At 37.1% G+C, this 14,219-nt stretch overlaps 1 protein-coding gene and 1 long non-coding RNA gene across 4 annotated transcripts in view; both read right to left on the bottom strand.

Annotated features, from left to right (window-relative positions):
- LOC103236838 (uncharacterized) overlaps positions 1-14,219 on the bottom strand; it is a 222,867-nt gene that overhangs the window by 110,917 nt on the left and 97,731 nt on the right. The gene's annotated exons all lie outside the window — the stretch shown is intronic.
- On the bottom strand, positions 6,708-8,280 carry LOC103236836 (coiled-coil-helix-coiled-coil-helix domain-containing protein 2). The gene has a single exon (XM_008000698.3). The coding sequence runs from the start codon at positions 8,233-8,235 to the stop codon at positions 7,780-7,782; it is 456 nt and encodes a 151-aa protein (XP_007998889.3). The 5' UTR covers positions 8,236-8,280; the 3' UTR covers positions 6,708-7,779.

Genomic DNA, 14,219 nt, shown 5'->3' with positions numbered 1-14,219 from the left:
CTTTTTAGATACTCCCTCTGCCTACCATGCCATCTCTCTCAGGGTTCCTGCTGACCACGCAATGCTCTTAGATGTCTCTTCTGCCAAATATGACATCTTAGATGTTTCTTCTGCCAAAAATTCAAATATGTCAGATGTTCTTCTGCCAAACATTCAGTCTTATCAGATGTTCTTATTACTGTAGGTAGCTAGTCAGACATGAGCAGGGCAAGAAAGGGTCTCCCACCACCAGGAATGTCAGGCAACCATGAGATGATGGCCAGGCAGTGTTTAAGTTGCCTCTAAAATCATAATTGGTCACACTAGGTGCCAAGGAAAGGCAGTCTCCCAATACACAGAAACACTGGCAGTTGTTGACCAGCAGCTTCCCCTTAAGATCTTAGGAGTTAGTTGAATAGGTTCACACATGTGCCCTGAAAGGAGAACTGCCAGAGTTTAACTCCTCTCTTTTTTCTGGGAGCGTTCTACCTGTATAAGAATGTTTCAAGTGGGCAGGCATACAACTCCAGTGAACATGCTGCACATGTGGCCCCTCCCAAATGCTGACAATCCACTATGCATAGGGACAGCCTGTTCCAGTGGAAAAATCAGGGGAAAAATAACACAAACCTACGAGCCTGGCAATGTGTAAGACCCCAAGTCAAAGGTCGAACCATGTAGCTGATCTCTCAATTTGCCTATGTCGCCCTCTTCCAAGAATATTTTACTTCCTTTCACTCCCGCTCTGAAAATTTTGAGAAATTTTACTCCTGCTCTTAACTTTGCCTTAGTCTCTCATTCTGCCTTATGTCCCGCAGTTGAACTCTTTCTTCTGAGGAGGTAAGAATAGAAGTTGCTGCAGAACTTTACATATTCACCGCTACTAACATGCTGTGTTGTTGTGACTCAAATACAGTCCCCCATGGTGAGACACTTCTACACCTCATCTTCTTCTTCTTCGGACAAAGGAATTCAGTTCATGTATGTGGGTTTTGTCTCCCCTTTCAATCTCCTGCTTTCTAAACCACCCCTAGAACAATTCCACTGGCCACAAGTGGTTCTACTGTGCTCCTCCCGGCTGATCTCAGCTCACCCTGATAAGTGGCTTACAGGAGTGGGAAGGAACTCGGAGTCTGTACCACATAGAACCAAGGCACTTATGGCCTTCCTGGACAGGATGCTTATGAGAGCTGTGAGGCTAGAGCCTAAGACTGTGCAATGCCTGGGGCTTCCTCTCAGCTTTTACACCTAAAATCAGCTCTTTCCAAAAAGTCCACACCACCTATTCCTCCCTTTCTCTGTGTGTATTCTGAAATGTCACCCACCATACCTTTTCCCATGAAGGCCAGTCTGCCTTTTCTCTGGTTTCACTTCGCATACCATGTGACTTCTCTGCCTGAGATACACGTGCTCCTGGTCACTCACGTGCCCACAACTCTTGCTGTGTTGGCTCGAAAGCAGAGACATGAGCTCTGCTCATGAGATATTCCCTTGTGAATATTCCCTGAGATTTATATTTGTTTTCACCAGCTCAGATGATGTTCAAGCCTTTCCCTATCTGCTGGCACATTGCTGGGAAAGATGTTAACTGGAACTCTGGGGTTCTGCCAGCTTCTTATGACTTACCACATATTTTTCCTTACTGTTATGCTCAGGGCCCAGTTCTTCAGTGGCTTTTGAAGCCATTTGTTCACCTGCATAGAGCCTCATTCTGTGGCCTTTTAAGAACTCTACCTGCTTGCTTTTTTTTGGAAATAGTACCCCTATGGGAGGAGGGAAATTCTTCCTCTACCCTTTGGGAGTTTTTACCCTAAGGCCCAAATCCTCTGGAGGTTACTACCTTATGTCAAGAGGGCAAATAAATATGGCCCTCTCAAATTCAAGGGTGGCTGTTTTGGGGAGCACAGGGAGGCTTTCCATGAGTATTCCTCACTCGCTTCCTCCCACTTCCTCCTGTAGCTTCTATTTCTCTAATCACTTCTATGCCCTTCTCAATATGCATCAAGGTCTTCAAGGTCAAATTCAAATGGAGTAAAGTCAAACCCCCTTGCAGCACTTAGCTGAAAAACAGGCTTCTCATCTAGTTAAAGAAGATGACAAACGGGAATTTGAGTAAAGAGATCATCATTTTCCTGCTAGAATGCTCTGAGCGAGAGTCACTCTAAGATCATGGAGACATGGATGGATGCCAGGCCAAGATTGAGGGCATCAGTCGCAGGCTAGAAGATGAAGGCAAGGTTAGCAGTACACAGTAAAACTGGTTCATTCTGGAACCCCAAGGATAAACAGGGGATCCTCTGTTCACTTCAGTATGTTTTATGTTCTCAAGGGGGTAATTGTAATGAGATGGGACCAAGATTAGGGACACACAGTAAGAACGATTTGCTCCAGAATACTAAGGATGAATGGGAGGATGCCCTATTCAGGATCATAAGAAATTTAAGAAAGTTCAAGCATTTTGTAGATGGTCTGTGTGAGTCATGAGAAAGCTTTGTGACAGGAACCTTAGGAAAGAAATGTTATACAACTTTAAAGGTTGTTATGTCTATCAAATGCTTCAGGAAAGGAAGCTTTACTGGAACACAAATGTGCCTATTTGCTTCCATATTATTTCTGACTCCTTTCACACTGCAACAACAGGGTTGAAAACATACAACAGAGACTACAAGACCCAGAAATGTTTGCTATCTGGCCCTTTACAGGAAAAGCCTGCCAATCCCTACTTTATATCGTAACCAGAATGCCCTAATACTCACACCTCCTCTTGTGACTCCCCTGCCCAAAATCTTCCCATGAATCCCTGTGGAAAACCTCACTGGCTCCCTATCCATGACTATTCTTTCTTCTTTCTCACTGGAGAAACACAAATTTATTTGAATATTTATCATTCCGTTATCCCACCTCAGTTCCAAAAAAAAAAAAAGAAATGATTATTCTAAGCTAATCATAGGAATTACATTGATCTTATGATCCTATGAAAACTTCTGAGTTGGCTCCCTGTTTTGAAAATAAAACAAACAAAAAATCATGAAACAAAGAAACCCTTCCAGCCTTCAGATACTGTCTTGAGAGAACATAATGACTGGCTACTCATTGGCTACTTAGCTAACTATGAAAAGAGACATTAACAAAATACTGCCAAGAGCACAGCTGAAAAAGGAAACATACATGTGACACTATGATATCCCTGAACAAACAGAACAACTTTGGTGTCTATGGTTTTAGCTGTTGTTAGTTAGGTCATCTAGTATTTACAGCCAGATATATTCTGGGAACTCCTCCATGGCCTACTGAATAAGATCTACTTCTTTATATACTAATCAAAAGTCCTTCCTAAGCTTGCCATATCTAGATATTCACTTCGTTTCCAACAACTCCCATACCACACTATTTCCACTAGCAACATTGAATTTAACATAAACCCTACAAAATTCACTCAAGGGTCTGACCTTTTGTACTTGCTGTTCCTTCTGCCAAACATGCAATCTTGTCAGATGTTCCTTCTGCCTAACACACAATCTGGTTAGATTTTCCTTTTGCCAAATTTCGTTCTTCTGCCTCCTTACCTGGAAAACTTCTATTTACTCTGCACGCTTTCCTTAAATTCTACCAATCTTTTAAAATCTTTAATTCTTTGCCTTGGACATAAAGTGTCTGGCCCACATAAAATATGACAAATACACAATAAATAACAACTGTAAACTCCCAGCAGGCAGCTGACACAGAGTAAGCACTGAACATGGTAGTAAATAATAAAAAATGACAATGATAGTAACAAGATAGAAATGCTTAGTACCTTAAAGATGCTTTGCAGTTATGTGTACATGGAGAAGTGGATAAATGAATAAAGGCATTTCCTTTGACAATTCTATTGAAAAACACAGGAATTAAATAGGGAAAGCTCTATTGCATTATGAGTACATTAAAGGTTCAGACTATATGTATTCTTTATCCCTGCAACATGCAGGGATAAACTTACAGAAGTTTCTTTGATAAATATATAATAGAGTTATGGTCATACAGTTCATACTGTATATTGTACATTGTATTACACCCAGGCAGTATACCATTTTTCTTGTTGTAAAGTTTTTTTTTTTTTTTTTTTTTGAGACGGAGTCTTGCTCTGTCACCCAGGCTGGAGTGCAGTGGCTTGATCTCAGCTCACTGCAAGCTCCGCCTCCCGGGTTCATGCCATTCTCCTGCCTCAGCCTCCCGAGTAGCTGGGACTACAGGCGCCCGCCACCACGCCCAGCTAATTTTTTTATATTTTTAGTAGAGACAGGGTTTCACTGTGTTAGCCGGGATGGTCTCAATCTCCTGACCTCGTGATCTGCCCGTCTCGGCCTCCCAAAGTGCTGGGATTACAGGCTTGAGCCACCGCGCCCGGCCTCGTTGTAAAATATTTTGTACTTTTATTGTAATTTGTTGAGCCTAGAGTTGGGCTATTTTAATATTTATTATAATAATATTTTGGCTAGTAGTAACAGGGCATATCTTGTTATAACAAAATTACTATTATGACAATTCTCCACCAGATAAAACAACACATCTTGTTTTAATGAAGTAAATATTATCTCAGTTGGTTTCAACTTAGGGGTAATGCAGTCAATAATAGTGAGATCTTGTTGGTACAAGAGTATGTAACACAACTTGTGCTTCTCAACAAAATGTTGCTCTTCTGACTTCTGCACTAAGCAGGTATCTTTAAAAACTAATTTCCTATTGGTACTTATGTACCCTGGCTAAGTTTTACAATTCTTACTGACATGTGATTATGGTACCAGAAAATTATTATTAAGTTCCAAGCTCTAAAGAAAGTTACTTTCTTAATGACACAAATCATGATGTCCTACAGTTGATCCTCGAACAAGGGTTTGCATTGCAGGACCCCCCCTTATAATACATAGATTTTCTTCCCTCCCACTGCCACACTAAAAAAGCAAGACAAATTTCTCCTCTTCCTCATCCTTCTCAGCCTCCTCAATGTGCACACAGTGAGAATGAAGACATTTATGTATGACAATTCACTTCCACTTATGAATAGTAAATGTATTTTTTCCGCCTTATAATTTTCTTTTGTAAGTTTCTTTTCTTCAGATTGCTTTATTGCAAGAATACAGTGTATAATACATATGACTTTATTGCAAGAATACAGTATACAATATGTAACTGTTTATGTTTTCAGTAAAGCTTTAGGCCAACACTAGGCTATTAGGAGTTACATTTTGGGAGAGTCAAAAGTTAAATGCAGATTTTCAGCTACACTGGGGATCAGCACCCTAATTCCCATGTTGTTCAAGAGGTAACTTGAACATTTGTAATTCTCATTTGCTAAACACTTGTAATTATCATTTGCTAAATGCAAACCATTTATTATAAACATTAAATAGAAGACATATTGTACAAGCCTAATTTTTTATGACTATAGAGGAAATATACAACATAAGAACTTAATTTTTTTAATTATTTGTACAAAAATACTATATAGAATTTTAGGGACCATAATTAAATTTTTTTCAGACAATACTGCTTGAGATTACAAACTACCTACAACAACATTGTTAACTAATTGTGAATTGTAAAATAAAAAAATTAAATCAAAGAAATTTACATATATCTATATATATTTAAATATACACACACACAAAAGCTATTTATACATTTTAATTGCTCTTTTGTGATAAAAACTTCCATAATCTTATGGTAGTGTCACAAAGAGTAGTTCACTGTCAGAAGTCTTACCTGGGTTGAAATTTTGAGGATTTTTAGACATATTTTATATTCCAAAAGTTGTTTGTGAATGCTATGTATGAAATATGCAATCAATACAAGTACTATTTTAACACTGCTATGAAAAATTTACCAAATATGTTAAATTAGAGTATTCCAGACAATATTAGAGCCAATCTCAGAACTTTACTCATTTCATAGGCTTCGAATTTGTGAGCTCTATGAACTTCTTAAACTTTTAGTTAAAGAAGAAAGTAAGGTGAAGTACTCATGAATTGAGGGCAATATAGCTCAGTAAATGAATTAGAGTTAGGTTGGCATTATGGAAAATGTTCTCAACTCAGAATAAATCTTAGCTCTGCAACCAATTGGTTCTTGATCAAGTTGCTTCTCTTAGGCTCAATGTCTTCCTCTAAAAGTGAGATGTATAGTGCCTTATTTAACTAGGTTATTATAAAGACTTAACAAGACAGCATTTGAAAAAATGCTCAGAGAAGTAGTGAAGCAATGGAATAATTTATTCTTGAAACTTACTGCTGAAACTATTTTAAAATCTCAAATAAAATCCAACGTGTTCGTCAGATGCAGTGGCTCATGCCTGTGATGCCAGCACTTTGGGAGGCTGAGACAGGAGGACTACTTGAGCCCAGGAGTTCAAGACAAGCCTGGGCAACATAGGGAGATCCTATCTCAACAAAGTTAAAAATAAATTTTTTTTAAAAATGTGCATTTCTTCATAGGTTCTAGTATTCAAATGTTGCAGTTTTCAGAAACTGTTACTAAGTCCTACTCTTGGTTATTAGATGTTCTTTTCTTTGTGGTTTGTAATTCAGGGTATCTATTTTATAATTTGTAATAAAAATATTTATAAGTATATTAATTCATCAAATTAGATAACATGATTATCTCCTATTGCTGAGTTCATCAATCATACCCAGAGCAGAAAACTATTGAATGTCAAGACCTGGCTTGGACTCCTAATATTTTTTGCCAACCTACCCAAACTCTGAACCAATAGATCTTTGTTGCAATAATGCTTACTCCCCATGTTCATCTCCAACTGCTGTGGAAGACAAACCTTACCTTTATTTTTTTAAAGTTCCATGAAGGAGATGCAAGCTGATATTTTCTCTTTTCCTGAATGCCTACTAGTTTTTTGCACAGAAAAAACTAGGGTTTTTTTGCCTACTACTATATTGCACAGAACATCCCATGTGTTTTCCAGCACAATCTCATTCCATAGATCACCTTACATAAATATTTTTGTGTGAAAAATCACAATTTTAATATTGGGTGTCACCATTTTGCATTGATTCACAACATTTCATTGGAGCTAGTAAGAGAGTAGTCAAACGTCCTTTTGGGGACTGCAAGAAATATAGAACGCTTCACAAATTTGTGTGTCATCCTCTATATTGTTTCAATTTTAGTGTATGTGCTGCAAAAACAAGCACAAACATCTACTTTTTTTTTTTTTTTTTTAAGATGGAGTCCTGCTCTCTTATCACCCAAGCTGGAGTGCAATGGCACAATCTGACCTCACTGCAACTTCCTTCTCCCGGGTCCAAGTGATTCTCCTGCCTCAGCCTCCCAAGTAGCTGGGATTACAGGTGCTCACCACTATGCTCGGCTAATTTTTGTATTTTTAGTAGAGACAGGGTTTTGATATGTTGGCCAAGCTGGTCTCGAACTCCTGACCTCGAGATCCACCCACCTCGGACTCCCAAACTGCTGAGATTACAGGCGTGAGCCACGGTGCCCGGCCACAAACTTCTATTTTAATTTTTATTTTTTTTTTCTTGGAAGAAAATGACTTTATTCTAATTAACTCACAAAGAATAAAATCATAACAGCTAGTTTAAGGAGGTAACACATTTTGCCCAGTCCCAAATTCTACAGAGTAGGAACACGCCCCCTTCCATTTCAGTTCTGAAGCGAGGAAGCTAGGAATGACAGGAGAGGCTTAACTGATGGTTACACTTTATACCTTCACTATCAATTCTATTTTTATACTAAATTAACTTAAGGTATGAGAGCTGATTTTCCATCTCTCTAGGTTGAACTTCTTGATTAGGCCAATCCGTTTGCAAGTCGGCACTGTTTCAGCACCTCATTGAAAGCCTCACAGAGCTTGATGTCACCCTGGTTCTGGGCACACTCCAGAAACTGTTTGATCTCATAGAAGCAATGCTGCTGCTGCTGTGCCGGCTGGGTTCCCTGCGGCTCCTGGTAAGTGATGTCAGGCCTCGCAGGCTCAGCATTACTTCCTCCACTGAAGCCCCCAGTAATGGCATGACCCAGTGTGTGTCCCACAGCAGAGCCCACAGCCACGCCAGCTGCAGTGGTTGTCATCTGGGCCATCAGACCTGGCTGCCGGGGTGCAGCAGCAGAAGAGCCAACTGCAGATGGGGGTGCCGCTGCTGGTGGCTGAGCGACAGGTGCCGGCCTGGGTGCAGCTCTCATCTGAGGTGCCCGGCTGGCCGGAGGGGCCATGCGGGAGGTGCGGCTTCGGCTTCCACGCGGCATCCTAGGTACGCGACGGCTCAGCCTCTGCACCTGTAACAACCACTTCTATTTTTATACATGGATACTGATGAGTCATGGATGAGGCCTTAGCCCTGTTAAATCTAACTTACTTGAGATTCCGTGAATTTTTTCGAATGGCTTCATTGAGAGGTAGAATTTTTAAATATTTTTAAAAACTCAAGATAGAGACGCAAGTAGTTTGGGAGATTTTTACTTTCATGGAAAACAGATCTCTTGAGGGAAGAACCACTGCTCTGGGGAAGCAGAACATGGGTCCTTCCAGAACAATATGGGACTCTCCACTGCCTACAAAATGGTGCGACACAGAATCTAAAGGGGCCAAGGGTATACATCTGGTAGCGAAGAAGAAAGGAATCTCTGATTTCTTCCTGTGACATTATTTGGACCTCACAGTTTCAAACTATTCCAAGGGATTCAGAGGATAATTTACCTTGAAGGTCTAGGACAAGTCCAAGCTAAGACATGGTTTCATATCAGGTTTTGAGTGTGAGAAGAAGGGTCACTATGAGTGTGACTAAAGCTAGGCGGCCCAACTGCCAAAGCAGGGTACTGGCACTTTGGAAATAAAGGCTGAGCATATCTATGTGAACTAAAACAAAAAGTAGTAACTTTGAAGTCTATATGTGAAACACCAGGAAGACTGAGGGATCTAGATGAGTAAGGTCATCCTGGTAGCAAAGGTCATTGTTACCAGACTGAAGAAGCAGTTTGCATGGCAACAATGCAGCAACAGAATCAGTGGAAACAACACAATGATTAGAAGGACCTTTTCCCATCCCTCATCCTGACTGTAAAAGAAGACTGTCTTCCTGGGACTTAGGGAACCCCTTAAGTTCTTTTAAAAAAATCAAGGAGGAAGGTATAGAGGATAGCGCCCAGAGGCAGTACTAAATTTTTTGTTAAAGTGGACATTTTAAGACTCAAATTACTGACTAGAAAAATAAAAAATGTGACACTGTGTTTATCCCATGCATTGGGGTTATACTTGGAATCAAATAGACAACATTGATATCTGTAGGGATAACTGTGTTAAAAGCCCTAAAATAAAGAACCCTGGACCCACTGCTCCTTCTCACTAGTCTAGCTTTTTGCCTGATTTCTGGCTGATGAAATGAATTAACTCACTGCCCTTCAAAAACTAATTGAACCAAGCTATGAAATCTCACCTAGCCTTTACATGTAAACACTTAGATTAAAAATACTAGCAACAGCATAATCTTCTGCAGTCATTCCACACATATCTTGAGTAAATATGTCAATATTTTGCTAAAGAATGCTATCTCCGATGACATACTGCAAGCATGAGGGCTGTGCTAAATTAACAGAGAGAGAACTTCATTCTTAGAAACTTTACAAACTTAATATGTGCTTGTCAGTATAGAATTAACTACTTACATGAACTAACAAACATAAGCATCCTGGGTGCTCAAGTGTCAATCTTCGTAAATAACCCCAAAGGCTTAAAAGGAAGGGACAAAAAAAATTCATGTCCCACTGGGGTATGGCGTAGTAGAAGTAGTGAACATAAAGTCTTTTGATGGGCAAAAGACTATGCTCAGGTCACTTATCTAAAGGAGGCAAAGATTTAAGGGAAGAATTATCCACTTCTTCCCTAGTCTGATATATTGTAATTCAAAATCAGTTAGAAGTCAGATAAGTAAGAGCAATCTGCAGGCTGAAAACAATACGATGAATAATTTTATTAGTAATAGTCATTCAGTTAATGATACTGATAAACATGTGTGAGGCACTGAATTAAATGCTGTATGCACATAATCTAATTTCCACACAATCACCGCTGAAGGATATGTTATTATTCTCATTTTCATACAGGAAAACATATTCGGTACTAAGTAATGTTTGCAAGGTCACCCCTAACAAGTGAAGAAGCTAGAAATTAAAACCAGTCTTGTGTGAATCTAAGGCCTATCTCTTTTCCATCACTCACCTACAGCTTATCTTCATTAAATAAAAAGTTAATTTAATTAAACATATCTTTCTTCCCTCTACACATACCGATCACAAATTAAAAAATTAAAATACACCATAAATTAAAAAGAAATAAAATGATGAATTCACAGTGGTGGTAACAATTAATATATCACTTAGGGATAACCTAACATTAATATTTTTCAAATAAATCATCTTAAAGCAAACAGTCATCCAAAACAAAATAATTTTCAATTCCTATTTATGATTCATATTACATTTTATACAAAGAGTATACAAAAGCAGAAGGTAAATACTATAAAATACTTAATAATTCAATATTGAATCAATAAGCAAACTAAAAGTTACAGTTCATATGTCCTAAAACTAAACCCTTTACTGAAGAAGATAATGTGACCTAAAACATCAGATTGCAAATAACATCAGCCAATATAATAAGAGAATATAAATCCTGTCATAAACATATGTTTTATATGTTGCCCAGTCCAAGTAAATGCTTTTCTACCTAACTGGTGATTTGTGTTGATATTTTCCACTATAATCCAATAATTATAAGCTAATCTTCTGATAAATTGAATATTTCCAACTTGAGTGTTATGACTCTAGAACAACACTCACTTTAAAAAATGACTAAACCTTTTAAACTTATAGACTGCATTTACATTTGCATTTTTTGTTAGTAAAAATTATACCATTTGCTGTCTTCTTTTAGTTATGGCACATAAAAGTGGTGTGAGGCCATCCTGTAAAATGGCAAAAACAATTTATAATTCATAAAATTACATATTCGTCAGCTGAGCTGAATACCTTATATAATGTCCTATGAACTTAAACACATAAAATAGAAAGCAAATAAAAAGCAGTCCCTTCCTTCTCACTCCTCTGTGCTTTCCCATGCACTGCTCCTCCACTTGAAAACATCTGGCCTCTGACTCACCACATTAACTCTGGCCAGCTCCAAAAATGATTTGAAACATTCACTGGTTTCAAGAATCTTTGCTTCTGGCACAAAATTTCACATGGTATATTGTAATAATTTTATTGATTCCTATCTAAACCAAGAGATTCTTGAGGGAAGCTGCTGTGTCTTTTATCTCTTTATCCACAAACCCTATGACATCATATAGTAAATGCTTCAAGTATTTTTATTAAATTAATGATCTAAATTATTACCTCTAGAGTAGTACTTCCTAAACTATATTTCAAAGAACATTTACTTTGTCAGAAGTTAGACTGCACCTGAACAGGAAGATCCTATGGTCATCTACGTTTGAGAAATATAAAACTGGATTATATGTCCGGTATTCAAGAAATGTCTTGACCTTTGCCTAATCCTTATTTGACAATAGGTTTTGTGGCAACTAACATTTGAGGAATTAAAATTTCAGGAGCACAGTTTTAAAAACTTTCCAATAAAGGTAGGGGTTTCCTCCAGGTGACACAAACTCACTTGATTATTTTCTATCAATGGGCCCAGGATCCTAGCTGCCAAAGTCAGGCACTCCTGTTCCAAGTAGGTCACTAAGGAAATGGGCTCTGAATTAAAAGGGATAGGCTTCAAATGAATTTTGATTGCTTATTATTAAATGGTCCATTGGGTTTCTCCTATGACAGGATCACAGAATTTTAGCTGTTAGAAAGTTCAGTATGAAATTTTATTCTCAATTATAATATTTATAATCCTAGGACCCTAATGCATATCTACTTCTTAAAATGCATTAATCCATTTTTATTCTGGTTTCTATTTTCATTGCTACTTAAAATTATCTTTTATTTTTGGCAAAATATCAGAAATACAAATGCAATGGCTTATCAATACAATTTCTAGCTGAACTATATGGGTTATTTTAGCATAATAAAAGCCACTAAATCACTTCCATTTTAAGGGACAATGCTGAGGAGAAATATATAATGTGTTCTGCAATATGCATAACCTATCCAAATATAACCATAATTAACCTGAAAAGCCTATAGGCCTTCTAATGTGATTATTATGTATGGTATATATAAAGAAAAATCATTGTTTTAAAAAACTTCTAAATTCTAAAAGTCAACTCCATTATTAAGGACTATAAAATATACACTATATATAATAAACAGCTATCAACTGTCTTGAAAACCTTGAAATCTTTGCCAAAATATACTATATGACAGGAGTTGTTAACTAAAATATTTACAGAGGCAAAGGATGTGACCTGAGTAAGTGCCTAGGTGGGCACAGTGGCAAACTGGAGACCACAGACTTTGCGTGAAGCTACAGCCTCTTCATAGCATACCAGACAGTAATATGGGCTCAAGGGAAACCAGATTGCATTATTTAAGAAGAGCCTGAAATACAGATTTTTGCATGTCTCCTTTGTATCTGTTTTTAAAATATTAAACTTCCCAACTGCATTTATTCATTTTTAAAATATGTATTCATCAAATATAAACTGAATACCTGTTATGTAAATTTTACATGTTGGCTCAATTTATGTAGGCCAACTTTGCTTTCCTGTGTTGCTGTACACTAGTTAGAAAAAAAAATACTTCAGTCAAAAAAATAATTCAAAACAAAAGTTTTACCTATAACAAATTCAAATATGTACCATAAATGCATAAAAGAAAGCCATACTCTCTAATACTTTTTAAAAGATATTAGTATTTAAAGTAAAATGTTAGACCATTATTTCAAATTATTTTTATCCAGGGACTGCTTAAGCTTCCAAATACGAAAAATTGACCCTTACATATGTCAATGTTAAAACAAGTGGATTTCAAATATTTTGAAAATAACAATGGTTGATCTCTACATCGTTTTTCACTTTGATGTTTGTCTTGTGTGAAAACAGTTTTGCTACCATTGACATATTCTCATTACAGACAGCATATGGAGAGCAGTGTTGCCATAGACATCTGCAATATTTGGATCAGCACCAAAGTCTAGCAGAATAGTTTCACATCTTCTTGGCATGTTAGAGCCTATCAGTATTAGAACAAGAAATAAATCGTAAATTGTAGGAAATCAAACGAAGTATTCCACAGGTTTCACAAACTAGTTATATTTCAATGAGACAAATTCATTTTTATTCTATATATTTAAGCCAAATCCATCTCATGCTGAAAGAACTGGCTACTATATTCCTTTGTTAGAAGTGTCTTCTTTTCACTGTCACAGATGTTAAGCTGGCATTTTCTGTGCACCAGAAAAGTTACCACTTCTGGACAGTCATTGGCACAGGCCAAATGTAGAGCCATCCTGCGAAATTGAGGAGATACTGAGAGAAGTTTAGTCCACTATCTCAAAACATACAATGATTCATGTAATTGCAAACAATAAATAGCATGCTATTCCTCTGCCTTCAAAACAAATATTTAATTTCCCCCTGAAAAGAAACAATATTTATTAGCTCTTATTATTCACTACATCAATGAAAGAATGACCTATTTGAATAGAAAGAGCTTGGGCTTTGGGTTCAGTTGAACCTGCAGTTGAATACTATTTTAAGATCTTTCACTTGCTAGATATTATAATTATTACTACTACTTAATAAAGACAACATCTTAATTAGGTAAAATGGTACCATTACACTTCCTCTGTGCTATGTTTTAAAGGTTTGAGATAAGACTGTATTTCAATGATTCTAAGATGCTCATTTTCTCATATTTCAACATCTCTGACATTAAAATGCTGCTTATAATTCATTATTTATTACAACTATATTTTGCAGCATTTTATACATTATTTTATTGATACATAAAATAAGGCAGCATCACACAATCCACAGTGGCTACATCAAGTGGAATATGGTATATACAACGGGGCAATGGAAGTCCTAGTCATATGATTAATATTTAAATAAATTTTAAGCACTTAAACGTACCATGGGAAAGGAGGGTTGAAATAAAAGCAAATTTTTAAAACAAAGTAATTCCTTAATTTTTAAAAACTTTAAGCCAAAGAAAAGTCAGGATTCAAATAAATAAATATGGCTCATTTTACTAAGTATTTAGATTTACAGAATCCTAATGTA

This window comes from Chlorocebus sabaeus, chromosome 8, assembly GCF_047675955.1.
Source record: "Chlorocebus sabaeus isolate Y175 chromosome 8, mChlSab1.0.hap1, whole genome shotgun sequence".
NCBI classification, from domain to species: domain Eukaryota; kingdom Metazoa; phylum Chordata; class Mammalia; order Primates; family Cercopithecidae; genus Chlorocebus; species Chlorocebus sabaeus.
This window is presented reverse-complemented; position numbering and strand designations above follow the sequence as displayed.